At 41.6% G+C, this 19,123-nt stretch overlaps 2 protein-coding genes across 2 annotated transcripts; both read left to right on the top strand.

Moving 5' to 3' along the window:
* Nucleotides 1-320: 320 nt before the first annotated feature.
* Nucleotides 321-11,484, top strand: LOC109897733 (SIN3-HDAC complex-associated factor-like). The gene is made up of 6 exons (XM_020492276.2): nt 321-465; nt 2,494-2,621; nt 3,014-3,113; nt 3,272-3,395; nt 3,954-4,104; nt 8,233-11,484. Exons 2-6 carry the CDS (start codon nt 2,494-2,496, stop codon nt 8,504-8,506), a joined length of 777 nt encoding a protein of 258 aa, XP_020347865.1. The 5' UTR covers nt 321-465; the 3' UTR covers nt 8,507-11,484.
* Nucleotides 11,485-11,758: 274 nt separating this feature from the next.
* LOC109897738 (kxDL motif-containing protein 1-like) lies at nt 11,759-17,976 on the top strand. Its single transcript, XM_020492281.2, has 5 exons — nt 11,759-11,983; nt 12,408-12,515; nt 12,978-13,130; nt 14,825-14,871; nt 15,492-17,976. Exons 2-5 carry the CDS (start codon nt 12,421-12,423, stop codon nt 15,758-15,760), a joined length of 564 nt encoding a protein of 187 aa, XP_020347870.1. The 5' UTR covers nt 11,759-11,983; nt 12,408-12,420; the 3' UTR covers nt 15,761-17,976.
* Nucleotides 17,977-19,123: the final 1,147 nt, after the last annotated feature.

The raw sequence follows: 19,123 nt of genomic DNA, 5'->3' as shown, positions 1-19,123 counted from the left end.
TGTTGTTTTTTAAATCATTGTTTGTTTGGGCATACATTAGTCCTAGTTAGCCTTTACTGTCACAAAATGGCTTTAACTTTGACCATCATAATTGCACAAGCCATCTGGCATTCCATAGTAAAACGATTGGCTCCGCCTCTTTGCTTACGTTCTCCACTGTGCCATAGCAACGAGAGACGAGCCCCCTCTTCCCGCGCAATGTTCCCATCCTTATAAGGCCAGCAGACCGCAGACGCACTGAAACGTCAGCCATTTATGCAAATTAGGTTGATTGAAGAAAATCAGAAAATGGAGGCGTTGATGGAGCGCACGCGCAGTGAGTCCACAACTACACAGTCCCAGACACAGCCAGCGAGACGTCAACAACAGAGAGCTGGTTGCTGGTGAATTGTGAGAGTAATTACATTGTAACGACTCGTGTTCAAGGTTATTACTTTGTATCAACTACGTTCGATTTGCATCAAGGTAAGAATTGTGTTGGCTATTGTTCAAGAAGCTACTCAAACTGTGCAAGCTTTTGGTGTCTGTTTGCTTGGCTATTGTAGGCTATGATTCAAAACAAGTAAGCTCGAGTTGTTGTCCACTTGAGGGAGAACAATTAACATTGATGTCACCGTTAGAATTAAGCATTTATAAGTCTACCATATGCCTACTATGTTACCACTTTTTTTTATAGGCTAGTTTAAATTGAAATGATAATTGGTGATACGATTGCAACCATGTTTAATGCAGATTTGGCCCTAAACGCATTGTATCCCCTTGATTGTTTAGCTATATGCCTTGTACATTATTGTATGGTGTATTGATGATTAATTCGTTTTAATTGTGATTTTTGAATAGGTGAATTAATAGCTTCTAACTCCATTTTTAAGTTTGCAATGTTGAAATATGCATGTTCCGTTTCTGATTAATGACTGCATAGTATACTGATGCAACTAATGCCCAAGTTCGAGCTCCCATCACGCCCACCCGAGATGAGTTTATACGCGATTACTGTGTCAACACATTCATGGATGCATCTATCACGACAAAACAAGTAGTAGCCTAACCAAATGATGGCAAGGTTAAACCACAATTCAATAACATTGAAGTACGTTGTCACTGTTAAAAACCGAAGCGTTGAACTTGATGCGTGTTTGGAGGTGCACTGGCCAGTGACGCGGCATCGCTTAAATAACAAAGGGTAAAGATCACATTACAAGACTGTTCCGATGTATGATTGTATCGTTTTGGAGAGGAATATGTCCGTTTTCTGAAATAAGTTTGATAATGTGGTTGTGTCATCGACTATCGAGTTTATGGACTGGTAGACGACCGACGACGGGTTGAAAGGTTCCGTTTAAAATGGGTGCGCATGAGGCTGCTCGTGTGCCATGCTTCCTGGCGAAAGTGGGCGGTGAACGTATCGATTTACAGTACTCTTTCCTCGGTGGAAAGGTTCTTTTTTTTATCATGACCGAAGAGTTTTTAGTTTTTAAACAGTCCGTTTGAATGATTAACGATGTTAAGTCAGTTTTACAACTTTAAAATTCGAAATATTTCGCACATGATAGCGCATCACACACCCCGCCCTCATTCCCCCTTCCCCACCTTTGAAGTGTGTTGCCATGTAGAGTTACCGCACACAGGCCTACTGTATTATCCTGCTACTGTCTGTGGTCGTACCACTGCATTGTCAAGAGACCCGAAGGACTGCCGCTTCGATGGCAAAACAAGTAGCATGGGGGGCGCGGCTCACGGTTTTGCCGCATGATTATTTTGAAGGCCTCCGTGTGCTTAGTGATGGGGTTTGCATGGCAACACAAGATAAAATCTACTTTAAATGTCGATTAGAATTAAACCATACCCCCATTTTTTATTTTATTATTGAATTTTTTTAAAACAATTTATTGCACCAACAATTTATTGCACCACAAGGTATTCACACAAGCAGGTCTCATCACATTAGCCTTTTTCATTCACTGGTCAGGCGGGTCTGTCCTTTAAGCATCAAAACCAGAGTTTACAGGTTTGCCCTAGCTTACAACATATCATATTTTGGCATATTGGTGCGGGAGCTATGCAAATCTCAGAGGGCGATAAGAGCGCGGCGGCAGGGGGACATTATCTGTCTGACGTGCAGACAGCTGACCTATATTCAGTCCCATTTGGGTCAGAGCATGGCGCTCACTTTCATCTAGCGCGCTTTATTTCGCGAACCGTCTAAAAAATATTGAATGTCAGCTATACCAACCATCTCCATATAGAAACACATTGAAATGTTAGCTTGTTGTTCCGCTGGTTGGTACACAAGCTGAATATTTTGCATAACATTTGAATAAGCCATCAATAGGGAGAATATATATAACCTCAAAATGTAACAGGCATGTATGCTAACCATCGCCTGTTATAGGCCAATCCTTCTCATTATGATTACTGCATATATATATATATTTTTTTTTTTCCATTTTAATAAACTGAAAATTGCCTTTGCTGTTTTGTTTTCGAAAACAGATGTTTGGCTTTCACAAGCCGAAGATGTACCGGAGTTTAGACGGCTGTTGCATCTGCCGCGCCAAGTCCTCCAGCTCGCGCTTCACGGATAGCAAGCGGTACGAGAAGGACTTCAAGAGCTGTTTCGGGTAAGCAAGAATTTCTGACAATTACCGCGGCTTTATAGTCTATTTCCAAGTTGTAAAAATAGAATGACTGTAGTCTGCTGCAGGCATTGTACAAAATATAGTTGTTGTTTTTTTAAATAACGGAGCGGGGTCAATGAAATGTCACATTCAGTTCTGTTTCCATTGCGTATGCAGGAAACGGGTGTAGTATTTATGCATCCCAAGCACACACACTCACAATTACAAAAGTGTCCCTATGAGTTGACAACTACATGTGAATTCATCTAAAATGGTTTGAATAAAAATAAAATACGTCCTGGTAACCAAAATGTTATGACATTAGGAACCATAATATTGACATTGTTCACATTGTCCTGCTTAACCCATATTTCACATTCTTTCCCCTCATGTAGATTGTGTGAAACTCGGTCTGGTGAAATCTGCAATGCCTGTGTACTCCTTGTGAAACGATGGAAGAAACTCCCAGTGGGGTCTAAGAAAAGCTGGAATCATGTAAGCTCCACATGTCTTGATCTCCTCTTCACCACTCACCTGTCTGTTGAAAATGGTTATGAATAACACCAAAAAGAGAGGAGCTCCTCTCCTCCCATCTCCTTTTCTTTCTTATCCCCCTCTCTACTCTTCTTCTCTCCCCTCCTCTCTTATCTTAGGTGGTTGATGCCCGAGGAGGCCCCAGCCTAAAGATGTCTTCCAGGCCAAAGAAGCTGAAGTCCCTCTCCAAGAGAGCCAGGCCAAGAGAGATCAGCCGACTGCAGAAAGAGCTGAAGAGAAACAGTAAGTCCTGTTCACAATGCAACCATAAACATAATGGGGTTTGACCACTTCAGTAATAGATCAATGTAACCATAAGAACCCAATCTCAGTACTTTTCAGGTGTTGAGGCACTGAGGCAGGTGACATTTTTTCATTTCACAAGTATCCTTGTATTGTAGCCTAACTGCATGTAGCCTAGCGGTTAGAGCATTGGGCCAGTAACCAAAAGGTTGCTAGTTCGACTCCCTGAGCCTACAAGGCAATTAACCCTAATTGCTCCAGTGTCGCCATTGATAATGGCTGGCCGTGGCCCCACTTTCCGAGGGTGTCTCAGGGGGAGTTGGGATATGCAAAATAGCACATTTTCAATTCACGTATGCATATAATTAGGTGGGTGCTTATAACGCTTGTATAAGACAAATATAAGCACCCACCTAATTATTATGTAAATATTCTGGCGGATGAGATGTTTCAAAATTTGTGTGACATTCCCACTCTGAACATACCCCTGCTGCGTTCTACCAAATAATGTACACTACAGTATAGCTCACTTCATCTATGGTTCTACCGCCTCTCCAGACTCTGATGCCCACAGTACCACGTCCAGTGCCTCGCCGGCCCAGTCTCCCAGCTACAGCAACCCCTCAGACGAGGGCACTGACACAGAACTCTCCCCTGGCTCCAGCCGTTCCCCTGTCTTCTCCTTCCTGGACCTCACTTACTGGAAGAGGTAAGGCTGGAGGATCTTCCCAGTAAACTACACTGAACAGAAATATAAACCCAACATGCAAAGTGTTGATCCCATGTTTCATAAGCTGAAATAAAAGATCCCATAAATGTTCCATACGCACAAAAAGCTTATTTCTCTCAAATTTTGTGTAGTATTTTGTTTATGTAACAGTATAGACTTTACGTCCGTCTCCTCGCCCCGACCTGGGCGCGAACCAGGGACGCTCTGCACACATCAACAGTCACCCTCGAAGCATCGTTACCTATCGCTCCGCAAAAGCCTTACAGAGGGGAACCACTACTTCAAGGTCTCAGAGCAAGTGACGTCACCGATTGAAACGCCACTAGCGCACACCACCGCTAACTAGCTAGCCATTTCACATCGGCTACATTTACATCCCTGTTAGTGAGCATTTCTGCTTTGTCGAAATGATAATCCATCCACCTGACAGGTGTGTCATATCAAGAAGCTGATTAAACAGCATGGTCATCACATATGTGCACCTTGTCCTGGGGACAATAAAAGGCCACTCTAAAATGTGCTGTTTTGTCACACAACACAATGCCACAGATGTCTCAAGTTTTGAGGGAGCGTGCAATTGGCATGCTGACTGCAGGAATATTCACCAAAGCTGTTGCCAGAGAATTGAATGTTCATTTCTCAACCATAAACCGCCTCCAACGTCATTTTAGAGAATTTGTAAGTATGTCCAACCGGCCTCACAACCGCAGACCATGTGTATGGAGTCGTGTGGGTGAGCGGTTTGCTGATGTCAACATTGTGAACAGAGTGCCCCTTGGTGGCAGTGGAGTTGTGGTATGGGCAGGCACAAGCTACGGACAAAGAAATCAATTGCATTTTATCATTGGCAATTTGAATGCACAGAGATACCACCACAAGATCCTGAGGCCCATTGTCGTGCTATTCATCAGCCGCCATCACCTCATGTTTCAGAATGATAATGCACGACCCCATGGCGTAAGGATCTGTACACAATTCGTGGAAACTGAAAATGTCCCAGTTCTTCAATGGCCTGCACATTCACCAGTCACCCATTGAGCATGTTTGGAATGCTCTGGATTGACGTGTACGACAGCGTGTTCCTCTTCTCGCCAATATACAGCATCATTAAACAGCCTTTGAAGAGGAGTGGGACAACATTGCACAGGTCACAATCAAAAGCCTGATCAATTATATGCGAAGGAAATGTCACGCTGCATGAGGCAAATGGTGGTCATACCAGATACGGACTGGTTTTCTGATCCATGCCGTACTGTTTTTTAAGGTATCTGACCAACAGATGCATATCTGTATTCCCAGTCATGTGAAATCCATAGATTAGGGCCTAATGAATTTATTTCATTTGAATGTTTTCCTTATACAGTGGGGCAAAAAAGTATTTAGTCAGCCACCAATTGTGCAAGTTCTCCCACTTAAAAAGATGAGAGGCCTGTAATTTTCATCATAGGTACACTTCAACTATGACAGACAAAATGAGAAAAAAAATCCTGAAAATCACATTGTAGGATTTTTTATGAATTTATTTGCAAATGATGGTGGAAAATAAGTATTTGGTCACCTATAAACAAGCAAGATTTCTGGCTCTCACAGACCTGTAACTTCTTCTTTAAGAGGCTCCTCTGTCCTCCACTCGTTACCTGTATTAATGGCACCTGTTTGAACTTGTTATCAGTATAAAAGACACCTGTCCACAACCTCAAACAGGCACACTCCAAACTCCACTATGGCCAAGACCAAAGAGCTGTCAAAGGACACCAGAAACAAAATTGTAGACCTGCACCAGGCTGGGAAGACTGAATCTGCAATAGGTAAGCAACTTGGTTTGAAGAAATCAACTGTGGGAGCAATTATTAGGAAATGGAAGACATACAAGACCACTGATAATCTCCCTCGATCTGGGGCTCCATGCAAGATCTCACCCCGTGGGGTCAAAATGATCACAAGAACGGTGAGCAAAAAACCCAGAACCACACGGGGGGACCTAGTGAATGACCTGCAGAGAGCTGGGACCAAAGTAACAAAGCCTACCATCAGCAAGGGCATTGAAGATGAAACGTGGCTGGGTCTTTCAGCATGACAATGATCCCAAACACACCGCCCGGGCAACGAAGGAGTGGCTTCGTAAGAAGCATTTCAAGGTCCTGGAGTGGCCTAGCCAGTCTCCAGATCTCAACCCCATAGAAAATCTTTGGAGGGAGTTGAAAGTCCGTGTTGTCCAGCAACAGCCCCAAAACATCACTGCTCTAGAGGAGATCAACATGGAGGAATGGGCCAAGATATCAGCAACAATGTGTGAAAACCTTGTGAAGACTTACAGAAAACGTTTGACCTCTGTCATTGCCAACAAAGGGTATATAACAAAGTATTGAGAAACTTTTGTTATTGACCAAATACTTATTTTCCACCATAATTTGCATATAAATTCATAAAAAATCCTACAATGTGATTTTCTGGATTTTTTTTTCTCATTTTGTCTGTCATAGTTGAAGTGTACCTATGATGAAAATTACAGGCCTCATCTTTTTAAGTGGGAGAACTTGCACAACTGGTGGCTGACTAAATACTTTTTTGCCCCACTGTATGAACTGCAACTCATTAAATCTTTGAAATTGTTGCATGTTGCGTTTTATGTTTTTGTTCACTATACATGCCCTGATAGACAGTATGGGCCAGTTTCCCGGGACACAGTTTAAACCTTGTCCGGGACTGAAAATATCCATTGAAAGTGCAATCGACCCCTTTCCAGTACACGCCACACTGACGTCACTCACAGATGTGCGCGACTTTTGGCTTCAGTAAGAAAGACATCTGCGCATTTTCAACAGCCTAGATTTACATTTTTATTACTTCTGAACAAATTCACTTTTTTAGGTTCTCATACGCTACAATGATGTTTTGATTCTTGCTTGAACAGTCGCTAAGATTATATTTGGTTGTGAACTTAGCAAAATAACTATTTTGGATGCAGCAGTTGTTAGCTAGAATGCTAACGCTTATTGACATAGGCTGTTACAAAAGCTAGCCAAAGAGCCGTTTTACTGGTTGAAGTTGAACTATTTGTTTAAGTATAATGCAGTTTATTTGCGATGATGACACAAACATTCTATTAAGCAGGACATTCATACGAGCCTTAAAAATCCAATTATAATCCAAAAGTAGAGTGGAATTTACTCATAAGCAACATGTAAATATAGGCTTTATTTTTGCTGGCATTCTATAACAACTCCCCCGTGCTCTACCACCAACTTGTGCGCATCGCCCTTGTGCGGCAATGTTTGGAAACACAGAATCGGGTATATGAAGTCGAGGTTTAATCTGGGTCTGGGGAAAAACATCCCTTTCTGTCCTGCAAACTCTGAGATGTAGAATGTTCATGACTGCCTTGTCCAAACGTTTCATTTAATACATTTTCCCTACTTAAAATATATATATTTTTTTTGTTCTGGTAGATTGTCTGTACTTATTTAGTCAGTGTTTGTATTGATTTAGTGCGGAACAAATGTGGGAAGTCTTCTGATCCATATGCAGCCTCCCATATCCATGGTCACAAGTGTTTTTGAAGTGGATTTATTCCTCTGAGAACAATGATAGTGAGGATGATAAACAGGAAGAATGTGTCCATAAGTTGTATCTGAGTGACTGTAACTTGTTTCCTGTGTCCCCCATGTCTGATAACACTCATACAGTTTCATACAGTCTTCAGTCGATAAGGTGGTACATCATTAATTCATTATCCTTTATGGCCTGTATGTGTGTGGCCACTCTTTCCCAGTTTATTTAAAAACAATCAACTTCACACAATGCAGTGGTGTGTGTGTGCTGTGAGCTCATGAGCCTCCTAACAGAACACTGCATCTGTATTCTCCAGCCTGGAAGCTTCCTTGTTAATTTTCACCAGATGCGCATCCTCACCACTGCTCTGGTAGTTAGATAAAAGAGAGGAATGAAAGAGAAAGAAAGAAAGATGAGCCATCGAAGGAGGATTTATTTTGTATTTTATATGTGCACATGCTTAGTGTCTGTAACAATAATTGTCTGTATCTCGAATGGTTGGATGTACTGTCTGTATCACAGGAATAATCCCATGCCCTTTTGCTCCTCCTCTAGGCAGAGGGTGTGTTGTGGGATCATCTACAAGGGCCGGTTTGGGGAGGTGCTCATCGACCCCCACCTCTTCAAGCCCTGCTGCCGCAAGAAACGGCAGCGGCAGGAGCTGGAGGAGGAGGAGGAAGAAGGGTACGAGGAAGAAGAGGTGGAGGTGGTAGAAGTGACGGAGGAGGAAGAGGAGGTGAAGAGGTCAAACAGCCAGAAGAGCATAGAGACTCCTCAGCTACAGGTCACCATGACAACACCTCAGACCGTTGAGGAGGGAGACTGGTGACGCTGCACCACAGTGTGTGCATCTTTGAGGAAGCCTTGGGAGTGCTTCTGGTTTACAAGCGCTTATAAAAATTAGTTAGGTCTGAATTCCTTCAGTCAACGAGCAGCTGAAACCCATTTTGACAGTTTTTTTCAGTAATTTTGTTTGTTAGTTTGGTAACTTGTGGACTGACTAAACCATCAGGTCTTGTACTTGGTATTCTCCTTGTCCTGGGTTCATGTTCGTTAGGCCGGGCATGCAACCGAAAATGAGCTTTTCTTATTGGGCAAGTCATGTAGTACCTACCTACGTGTTGCAAATGTTCAAACACCTTTCTTGGTGTGTTTTTCTCCTTGACATGAAATGCTGTAGCTCTGACTGATCACCAGCATACCTTTTACAGGTTACAGTCGTACAGTAGCACTTGTATTATACTGAAACACATTTGCATTTATACCATTTTTTTAATTGATTCTTTATATGGGCCTGTATATATTTATATATCGGCCTCGGTTGAGAAAGGCCTATTCACAGCACCAACAGTCAATACACCACCAACAGCCAATACACCAGCCTTAATTTAGTGAGGGAAGGCAGCGTCAGTGTTGGTACTAAGGGATGATATTAAAGGGACATTTCAAAAAGGTTCAACTTGACATTTATTATCTCCAGCATCACCCCAACATCAACATATTTAAAAACGGCAGGTGTCTTATGTTTTGTAGTCTAAAGGATGCACACCATCTGGATTCCGGATGAAAAACGTTTGACATCGTGAATCTTTTTAAAAACAATTATGAGCAGGCAAAGGTTAGGAAACTAACTACCTGATCATGTCAAAAGTGTTTCTGGATTAAATCAGAAACACTTTTCTTCCTCTATCTTTATAACTACACAACATTGAAGTGTGATTTTTTTTCTTCACATTTGTTGAGGTGGCGCTGGAGATTATGAATATGAAGTTGAAAATTGTGAAATGTCCCTTTTGAGACATAATAGTTAGTGCAAGTTTGAGTTTTCTCCTGCTTATTATATGTTAATGGAGGCCTTAGGCTTTCAAAATGAAGAGAAGCAACACATTAGTGAGTTTTGCATGAATGCCGAAGAAAATAACCCCTCTCATCCAAAATATCTGTAGATCAGATGCATAAGTCTAATAAGCTATTGCATGGCCTTAAAAGCATAGCTACGATTTTTGTGGAAGTCTTATTCGTATTTTCCAGACATAAAGCCACAAAGTATTGTTTTATTTAAAAGGGGGAACAAATTCGCAAAATTGTCTCATCTGCTGTATTATACACCAGCAAATACAATCGTGACCAGTTCAGATCATGACCTATTCCTTCTAGAGTTCTAGAGCGTGGTAAACTTTTATACTAGAGTTTTTCTTACTGTCAGTAAGGGGACAGGATGATGTAATTAACACACACACACACACACGTTTTGTTCTTCTATCCTCGTGGGGACCTAACATTTATTTCCATTCCAAATCCAATTTACCTTAACCCTTACCGTAACCCTAAACCTAACCACTAACCCCTTACCATAACTCTAATTGTAACCCTAAACCTAATCCCTGAATTTAAAATAGCCTTTGTCTTCATGGGGATGTGGGAAATGTCCCCACGATGGAGAATTTACATTCATTTACTATCCTTTTGGGGGTTTTCAATCCCCACAAGTATAGAAGAACCAACTCACACACATACATACATACATACATACACACAAACAGTGTATCTACTGCAACAACCTAGACCTACAATGTAATGTATACCATTTAGCAGACACTTTTATCCAAAACGACTTAGTAATGCATGCATACATTTCATGCCTCAGAAATCAAACCCTCTAAAGTGTTTTCTCTCCACATGAGCACAACATTCTAAATCTGCACCCCTGTTGTCAATAAGTGTATTGTTTTTTTGATTGTTTTGAGGAAACGGTTTGCGTATTAGTGTTTTTGTTTTTTGCAGGACTTCCACATAATTTAAACCACATTGCCTCTTGTGGTGCTTCAGTGTTTCATTTAAATGGATGGCCTACTTGTGATACATACAGTATATCAATGCTATTGATCTTTATTTAATCATTTTATACTTTTGAGGACTTATTATGTTCTGAATTTAGGATTCCTCATTCCTTGGTTAGTTAAGCAACCACGATATACTAGCATACATCAAACAACCAAAGCACAATTGAATTCATTCCATTTGAAATGCAAAACTGATCATTTCAATGTATTTTGTAGGCTATTAGTGGCATTAAAAGGACACTAAAATCTGTTTGTTTTAATGAGCCATAACATAGGGAGGATTGTATGTATGTGTACATATTTAAATGGAGGGTGACGGCTTTCTAGTTCAGTTTTTGTTATTTATTTCATATTTATTTGTATTACAGCATTTTCCCCCATATTACTGTATTCTGGTTTCTCACTGTAATAACTTAAAGATGTTACATTCAAAGTTTGGTAGTTATGTCATTTGATTAGCTTTAATGTAGCTCTTAAACGAGCAGTGTTCTAGTCAGAAATTCACAATTTATAACAGTATTTGTGAAATATTGGGATCAATACTTTTTAAATATTTTTTTTAAATCTACATTATCGTGTAGTAATTTATTATGTTATAAACAAACATTTGATTGGACCTGTACCTCCGTATCAGGTATCCAGCCTGTTCAAATATGAATTGAATTAGATGTATATTAATAAAACGTTACTTTTCTCTCATCTTTTCCCTGTGATGTTGCATATGACCTGAATATAATTTAAGTCGACTTAGCTTTACATTTGTCATTTAGGAGACGCTCTTCACCAGAGCAATTTACAATTGTGCATTTCTTAAAATAGCTTTAGTGCTTTAGCGCTACATGCATGTATTGTTGCTATGCACTTGCATTTATTTTCCAAGTTTGCTCTAGACATTTTGTATTTTTATACATGATGATGTACTTTTTTTTTTTTTACTAGTCTTTCAATAAAAGTAATTTTGTGAGTTTGAGTCTGGATTTTATGTTTTAGGCATGATTATTATATTACCAAAAACATTGTATGCTCCTTTATGCTGTTTCAGGGCTAAATCTAGTCCCACATTCAAGAGAACTATTTTATACGAGTTTCCAAGTCGGATATTTCCGAGTTGTCTTGAACGCGGCATAAACACTTATACTCGCCCAATAGAGGGGAAAAACCCTACATAATTTTAAACAATTCGTAAATTCAACACCACAAATTAGATATTTGAACAAGCTTTAGTTTTCCACCGGAAATGACTGACATGCATTTGCTGTCATGTGATAAAAAAAATTCACAGCACTGAAGTGCGGCGAAGCGTTCGGTTTCCCCAAACTAAAATGTTTCTCTGCCACAGCCTGCTAAATTGCAGTTAGCTTCAGTTATGGAAGTGACTGGCCGTAGCTTAATGTAAACGTGTATATTTCCGTTCAAGTGTTGAAGAAAATTCACGGATATAACTAACGTGTTTGGAACCTGTCGTAAGTGTTATGTTAGCTAACGTAGCTTGTCTATGGTCTGTCTTTCTACTTAGGTAACGTTAGCTAGTATTCTGCACCAGCTAACGTTTTTTAAATCGATTTTTTACCTTTAACTAGGCAAGTCAGTTAAGAACACATTATTTACAAAGACAGCCTAGGAACAGTGGGTTAACTGCCTTGTTCATGGGCAGAACGACAGATTTTTACATGGTTAGCTATCTGGCTAAACAAACATTTATTTCTAGTTGACGCCTAATGAGCCTTGCATCTTGCCAATGCCCATAGCATTTCTTGACCACAACAGGCTCATTTGTTAGCTATCTTGGTTTATTTGTTGATAAACGCATAGCTAGCTAGCCTAGTTGTTTGACATTCATGTATTAGCACTTGATGGTGTAGCATTTATTTTCCAATTGCTTTCCAGTATCACCAGCACCATGGAACCCACAGCCTCTGGAATGTTCTGTAACAGAATGCTCAGTATGGTAAACGCCGAGGATGTCAACGCCATCATCCAAGCCCAAAGGCACATGTGAGTGACAAGTCTGAACTACAGCACAGTCCACATTGTACATCTGCTGGATTTCTTGATATTTCTCACAGAGGGCAGACTCTGTCTGCAAGGGGGTCTTGATGGGTGGCCTTGCACTCACTGTGATTTGTTAGTCAAATACAACCCAACATTGGTTAGCAGTCAGTGTGGGTAGACTATGGCAAAATAGGCACAGCTTTGCCACAGCTCGATACAAATTTAACACCAGGGTAGCCTGGTGGTTAGAGCGTTGGACTACTTTTTTTATTTTTTTATTTTTATTTAACTAGGCAAGTCAGTTAAGAACAAATTCTTAGGCAGTGGGTTAACAGGCAGTTAACCCACTGTTCCTAGGCTGTCATTGAAAATAAGAATTTGTTCTTAACTGACTTGCCTAGTTAAATAAAGGTAAATAAAACATTTAAGCCTATTTATCTCGCTCATTATGTGCTCCTCTTCCAGGCTGGACCGCTTTGAGAAGACCAATGAGATGCTAATCAACTTCAACGGGCTGTCCAACGTGCGGCTGCTGCAGATGAATGAACACTTCCTGCTTCACACGCGCACCCTGGTGGAGATGAAGAAAGACTTGGACAGCATCTTTAGGAGAATCAGGTGAGGGACCTGGCCTAATACTAGGCAACCCCCATTGTCTTCCCACAGATGTCCTCATTCCACGTAAGATAATGGACTACCTATAGCCCCGGCCTCTACCATCACAATTCTCTACAAAAATAACCCCAAGCCTTACCCCCTAAACGTTTCTGTAGATCTGAAAACAGGTTTAGACATTTTTGCAAACGTATTACAAAAAAAACATTCAAACCTTTTACTCGGTGTAACAGTATAACTTTAGACCGTCCCCTCGCCCATACCCGGGCGCGAACCAGGGACCCTCTGCACACATCAACAACAGTCACCCACGAAGCATCGTTACCCATCGCTCCACAAAAGCCGCGGCCCTTGCAGAGCAAGGGGAACCACTACTTCAAGGTCTCAGAGCAAGTGACGTCACCGATTGAAACGCTATTTAGCGCGCACCGCTAACTAAGCTAGCTGTTTCACATCCGTTACATCAGTACTTTGTTGAAGCACCTTTGGCAGCGATTACAGCCTCAAGTCTTCTTGCGCATGAAACTACAAGCTTGGCACACCTGTATTTGGGAAGTTTCTATCCTACGCCGTAGGGATGGTGTCAGGTTTCCTCCAGACGTGATGCTTGGCATTCAGGCCAAAGATTTCAATCTTGTTTTCATCAGACTGAGAATATTGTTTCATGGTCAGAGTCCTGTGGGTGCCTTTTGGCAAACTCAAAGCGGGTTGTCATGTGCCTTTAACTGAGGAGTGGCTTCCGTCTGGTCACTACCATAAAGCCCTGATTGGTGGAGTGCTGCAGAGATTGGAGAACCTTCCAGAAGGACAACAATCTTCACTGAGGAACTCTGGCGCTCTGTCAATGATCATTGGGGTCTTGGTCACCTCCCTGACCAAGGCCCTTCTCCCATGATTGCTCAGTTTGGCCAGGCTCTAGGAAGAGTCTTGGTGGTTCCAAACTTCTTCCATTTAAGAATGATGGCAGCCACTGTGTTCTTGGAGACCTTCAATGCTGCATACATTTTTTTGCTACCATTCCCCAGATCTGTGCCTCTGCACAATCCTGTCTCGGAGCCCTACAGACAATTCCTTCTACCTCATGGCTTGGTTTTTCCTCTGACATGCACTGTCAACTGTGGGACCTAATATAGGCAGGTGTGTGCCTTTCCAAATAATTTCCAATCAATAGAATTTACCACAGGTGGACTCCAAGTTGTAGAAACATCTCAAGGATGATCAATGGAAACAGGATGCACCTGTTTCTATTTACTTAGGTAAATAAGGTTTTTCTGTTTTTATTTTTTAAATTACATAAATATCTCACCTGTTTTCGCTTTGTCATTATGGGGTATGTAGATTGGTGAGGGGCAAAAATATGTAATCCATTTTAGAATAAGGCTGTAACATAATAAAATGTGGAAAAAGTCAAGGGCTCTGAATCCAAATGCACTGTGCATGAAGTTCCAAGGACAAGGGGCAAGGGGTTGTTTAACAAACCCTTGGCTTATTGGATTATCTATACTCTTAGTGGATTGTAGATTTCCTCTAAGCGAACTTTATACTGACTACGAATGGGAACTTTCAGTCAATCACTCTCCAAGTCCAATTTTTACACTCGCTCATGGGAGTAGTCACACAATTATTGCTCTAACCTTGGTTTCCTTCTGTAATGAGAACATAATCCATTTATTCATGGTTCTATTTTGTCCACGCAGGACGTTAAAGGGCAAGATCGCCAAGCAGTACCCAGAGGCCTTCAGCAGTGAGTTTGACATTTTACAGTCATGACAGCAACATTGGCTGACAAACAAATGTTGTTTACTGTAAATAGTTGCTAATCATACATTTTTCAGTGTTTTTGTGTTGTGTTTTGCGGGCTTAACAAGATGAGACAACATTATGTAAACAGCAATGGAGTGTCTTTTTGCACTTAATTCTACATACTTCTACATACTAAAGAGCCCTTTAGTTAGCGCTACACATCACACTTTGTCAAGTAACTGAATTCAATGTTTCAATTCAATCTACTTTTATTTATATCTTTTTTAAAATCGAACCTTTATTTAACTAGGCAAGTCCGTTAAGTACAAATTCTTATTTACAATGACGGCCTACCAGAAGGCCTCCTATGGGGACAGGGGCTGCGATTAAAAAGAAAGTATAGGACAAAACACACATGACCAGAGACACCACAGTAAGTCCTTCTCAGTGCCTCTCTGAGGGTACATCTTGATAGTGTTAAGTTGCATTAATTATTTTCCTTTCCTCTATCTGAAATTATGGGAATGAAATTGGACAGGTGCTGTTTTTTTTTTACAATGAGTGTAGATGGAGGCCACTTTAGACTGAGACTCACCCTGAGTCTCTCCCTCTTCCCCATAGATGTCCACGAGTCGCCTATCCTGGAGGAGGACGACGACGAGTTTGATCTCATCCCGCCCAGCGTTGCCGCGATGATCACCACTACCATGTCGGAGCAGAGCACAGAGTCATGTGACACGAGCCCCGATGTCATTTCCCCAACCGTGAGCCGGTGTTCCGAAGACCTCTCCCAGGAACAGGCCGACACGCCTACCTCTGACCCAGCCCTGCCTAGCCCTGAGATGGGTGTGCTGAGGGATGAGGGTCCGGACTCGGTGCCTGCAGAGTAGAGCCTTCGTAACCCAGGCCTAGAGCTCTACTTAGTACCTGCGGAGTAGAGCCTTCGTAACCCACGCCTAGAGCTCTACTTAGTACCTGCAGAGTAGAGCCTTCGTAACCCAGACCTAGAGCTCTATTCAGAGCCTGTGGAGTAGAGCCTTCGTAAGCCCGGCCTAGGGCTCTATTCAGTACCTGCAGAGTAGAGCCTCTGTAACACAGGCCTAGGCCTTGGGTTGGCTCAGTAGCTGTAGATTAGATACTCCTATATACAAAAGTATGTGGACACCCCTTCAAAGTAGTGAATTCGGCTATTTAAGCCCCATCCTTTGCTGACAGGTGTATAAAATCGAGCACACAGCCATGCAATCTCCATAGAAAAACAGTGCCAGTCGAATGGCCTTACTGAAGAGCTCAGTGACTTTCAACATGGCACTGTCATAGGATGCCACCTTTTCCAAGTCAGTTCATAAAATGTCTGCCCTGCTCAAGCTTTCCCGGTCAACTGTAAGTGCTCTTATTGTGAAGTGGGAACGTCTATGAGCAACAAAGGCTCAGTTGCAAAGTGGTAGGCCACACAAGCTTACAGAATGGGACCGCCGAGTGCTGAAGCACGTAGCGCTTAAAAATAGTTGAAACACTCACTCTGAGTTCCAAACTGCCTCTGGAAGCAACGTCGGCACAATAACGGTTCGTTGGGCACTTCATGAAATGGGTTTCCATGGCCACGCAGCCGCACACAAGCCCAAGATCACCATGCGCAATGCCAAGCGTCGGCTGGAGTGGTGTAAAGCTCGCAACCATTGGTCTCTGGAGCAGGAGAAATGCGTTCTCAGGAGTGATGAATCACGCTTCATATCTTGTAGTCTGACGGAAGAATCTGGGTTTGCCGGATGCCAGGAGAACGCTACCTGCCCCAATGCATAATGCCAACTGTAAAGTTTGATGGAGAAGGATTAATGGTCTGGGGCTGTTTTTCATGGTTCGGGCTAGGCCCCTTAGATCCAGTAAAGGGAAATCTTAACACTACAGCATACAATGACATTCTAGACGATTCTGTGCTTCCGACTTTGTGGCAACAGTTTTGGAAAGGCCCTTTCCTATTTCAACATGACAATGCCCCCGTGCATAAAGCGAGGTCCATGCTGAAATTATTTGTCAAGATTGGTGTGGAAGAACTTGACTGGCCTGCTCAGTGCCCCGACTTCAACCTCATCGAACACCTTGGGATGAATTGGAACCCCAACTGCAAGCCAGTTCTAATCGCCAAACGTCAATGCTCTTGTGGCTGAACGGAAGCAAATTCCCTCAGCAATGTACATCATCTAGTGGAAAGTCTTCCCAGAAGAGTGAATGCTGTTCTTGTAGCAAAGGGAGGCCCAACACCATATTAATGCCCATGATTTTGTGACAATAAGGTGTCCACATACTTTTGGTAATTTAGTGTAGAAACCCCAAGCTGCAGCAGAAGGTCAATGTGATTGATTCGCTTTTGAGTTTTGACCCGCTATCTGGCTAGTCAAGTCTGACTGCTGTTCACCTGTAACCGCCAAGACTCTTAGAGTACAACGTACATCCCTTTTGAAGATATGCTTGTCCAGCTCTCCCCCCTAAGCATTGAAGAAGATACTTGAATTGGTGTTGTTTTGAAGAACTGAATCCTTTACTGCTGACCCAGGAGGACTGCCCCCCCCCCCCCCCCCCCCCCCCCCTAGTTATTCATTGTTTGTGTACACAGGAGGGTCTCTCTCTATCATTATTTGTTTAGCTTGGAAATATTGTACTCCTTTTAATGAGGTGGTGAACTCTGGGCATGGGCAAGCCTATTGGAAGCCAGCTTTTAATCAATGGTTACGGCCTGCCAAAATATGTTTTTGTTTTTAAGTAATGCATACCTCAAATGTGGTTTACCCTACTGAAACATCACACCGCAAATAGACTTCGTTTTTAAACATGTCAAATGTGAGTTGCTCCGTAGAAGAGTTCATTCAGTATTATTGTTCTCCATTGTTTCTCAGATATGCTATTTAATTTTTTGGGGATAACTTGAGTTCAAGTACTAGGCTACATTGTTAATCTGTAAATGATCTCTCGATTTAAGTGGCTAGCTGAAGCTCTTTAAGTGTTTATCAGTATCAAATCGGGAAAATGTTGTGTATTTACTTGAATTGCTGAAGTATATGAATTGGTTTGTTTAACAGTTAAATTATTAAAATATGACAACTCAAGCTTTTGATGTACCTTGATGTACCACTCTGACATGCATCTGGCACTCGAGAATACTAGACTAGCATCTCCAAGCCCATGCTCAGCTATGACTGACATCATTACATGATTTTACAACTAATTCAAATATTACAACTACATTGATATCTTTGAGATAGCATTTCTAACACACAGCTCATTACTATATGCTAAACAAGTTAACACCTTGTGGATTTTCATACAGTAGATGTAACTTTTTTGAGACCAATGCACATTTGAATCTAATCTTATGGACCTTAGTTTCCACATTCCCCTCTGCTCCATTTGTACCTGGGTTTAGCATTTGTGCACCTTGTTGTAAAAAGCTTCCCGAGGACCATGTGTAAACCAGGCCAGGTGGGTCATCAAAATATTGTGAAATCGTCAAATAATTCAAATTGTTGCAAACTGTATAATGCAGTGTGCTGGGTCTCATCATCTTTTATTGTTCTCCACAGGTCATGCACCAGTTGAACATTTGCCATGACAACCAAAATGAAGCTTGAAAGCGTCAATTCGTGTCTTCTATTGGGGAATCTCCGATACACATTTTTTGCTGTTGAAACCATCAGAAAGTACAGTAAAAGGAAGTTGAGCTAAATCCAAAATACAATGAGGAAGGAAATGGATCGCCTGTCACTGTTTGACATGAGGCAGGAAAGTGGCATTGAAATTATTTGCCCAGTTGAAGCAAAAATGTGCATATTGCAAAAGGAAAATACAAATTATTTCGGCACTAACTCTGGACAATCCAAAAGATGATACAAGAGTTTGGCAAATAAAAGGCTATGGCCCCAAAAGCCCCAAAAAATGACAGATGCATAGGATTTTACCTGTCCCAAAGTCACAGGACTCAGGAAACAATGGAAAATTGGTACATAAGCGATGGCAGTTGGAAAATATGTCTTTATTTGAAGGGCAAATTAGTCTAAAACTACTGTTGCGGAGCAACCTGAGAAAGGCAAACCTACAGTTTAAAGATGCATTCTCTGACAGTAAGTCAACCTTTTATAAGGTGTGAAGAACCAATGGATTGTGTTGCTAAATTTCTCCCTGCAGTTGAGCATGCTGGAAAATCTGATAATGATGGGTGTGGTTTTGGTGGGACTATTTTACTCTCCACAGAGTAACAC

Source organism: Oncorhynchus kisutch, linkage group LG10 (genome assembly GCF_002021735.2).
Source record: "Oncorhynchus kisutch isolate 150728-3 linkage group LG10, Okis_V2, whole genome shotgun sequence".
NCBI lineage: Eukaryota > Metazoa > Chordata > Actinopteri > Salmoniformes > Salmonidae > Oncorhynchus > Oncorhynchus kisutch.
Note: the sequence above shows the minus strand (reverse complement) of the source record. Positions and strands in the feature narration are given on the sequence as shown.

Bases quoted from the DNA above. Each gene is read 5' to 3' on its own strand.
- LOC109897733 (XM_020492276.2), top strand. From the start codon at position 2,494: ATGTTTGGCTTTCACAAGCCGAAGATGTACCGGAGTTTAGACGGCTGT. The intron at 2,622-3,013 runs GTAAGCAAGAAT...CCCCTCATGTAG, and splicing joins GACTTCAAGAGCTGTTTCGG to ATTGTGTGAAACTCGGTCTG. The intron at 3,114-3,271 runs GTAAGCTCCACA...CTCTTATCTTAG, and splicing joins CTAAGAAAAGCTGGAATCAT to GTGGTTGATGCCCGAGGAGG.
- LOC109897738 (XM_020492281.2), top strand. From the start codon at position 12,421: ATGGAACCCACAGCCTCTGGAATGTTCTGTAACAGAATGCTCAGTATG. The intron at 12,516-12,977 runs GTGAGTGACAAG...CTCCTCTTCCAG, and splicing joins ATCCAAGCCCAAAGGCACAT to GCTGGACCGCTTTGAGAAGA. The intron at 14,872-15,491 runs GTGAGTTTGACA...TCTTCCCCATAG, and splicing joins GTACCCAGAGGCCTTCAGCA to ATGTCCACGAGTCGCCTATC.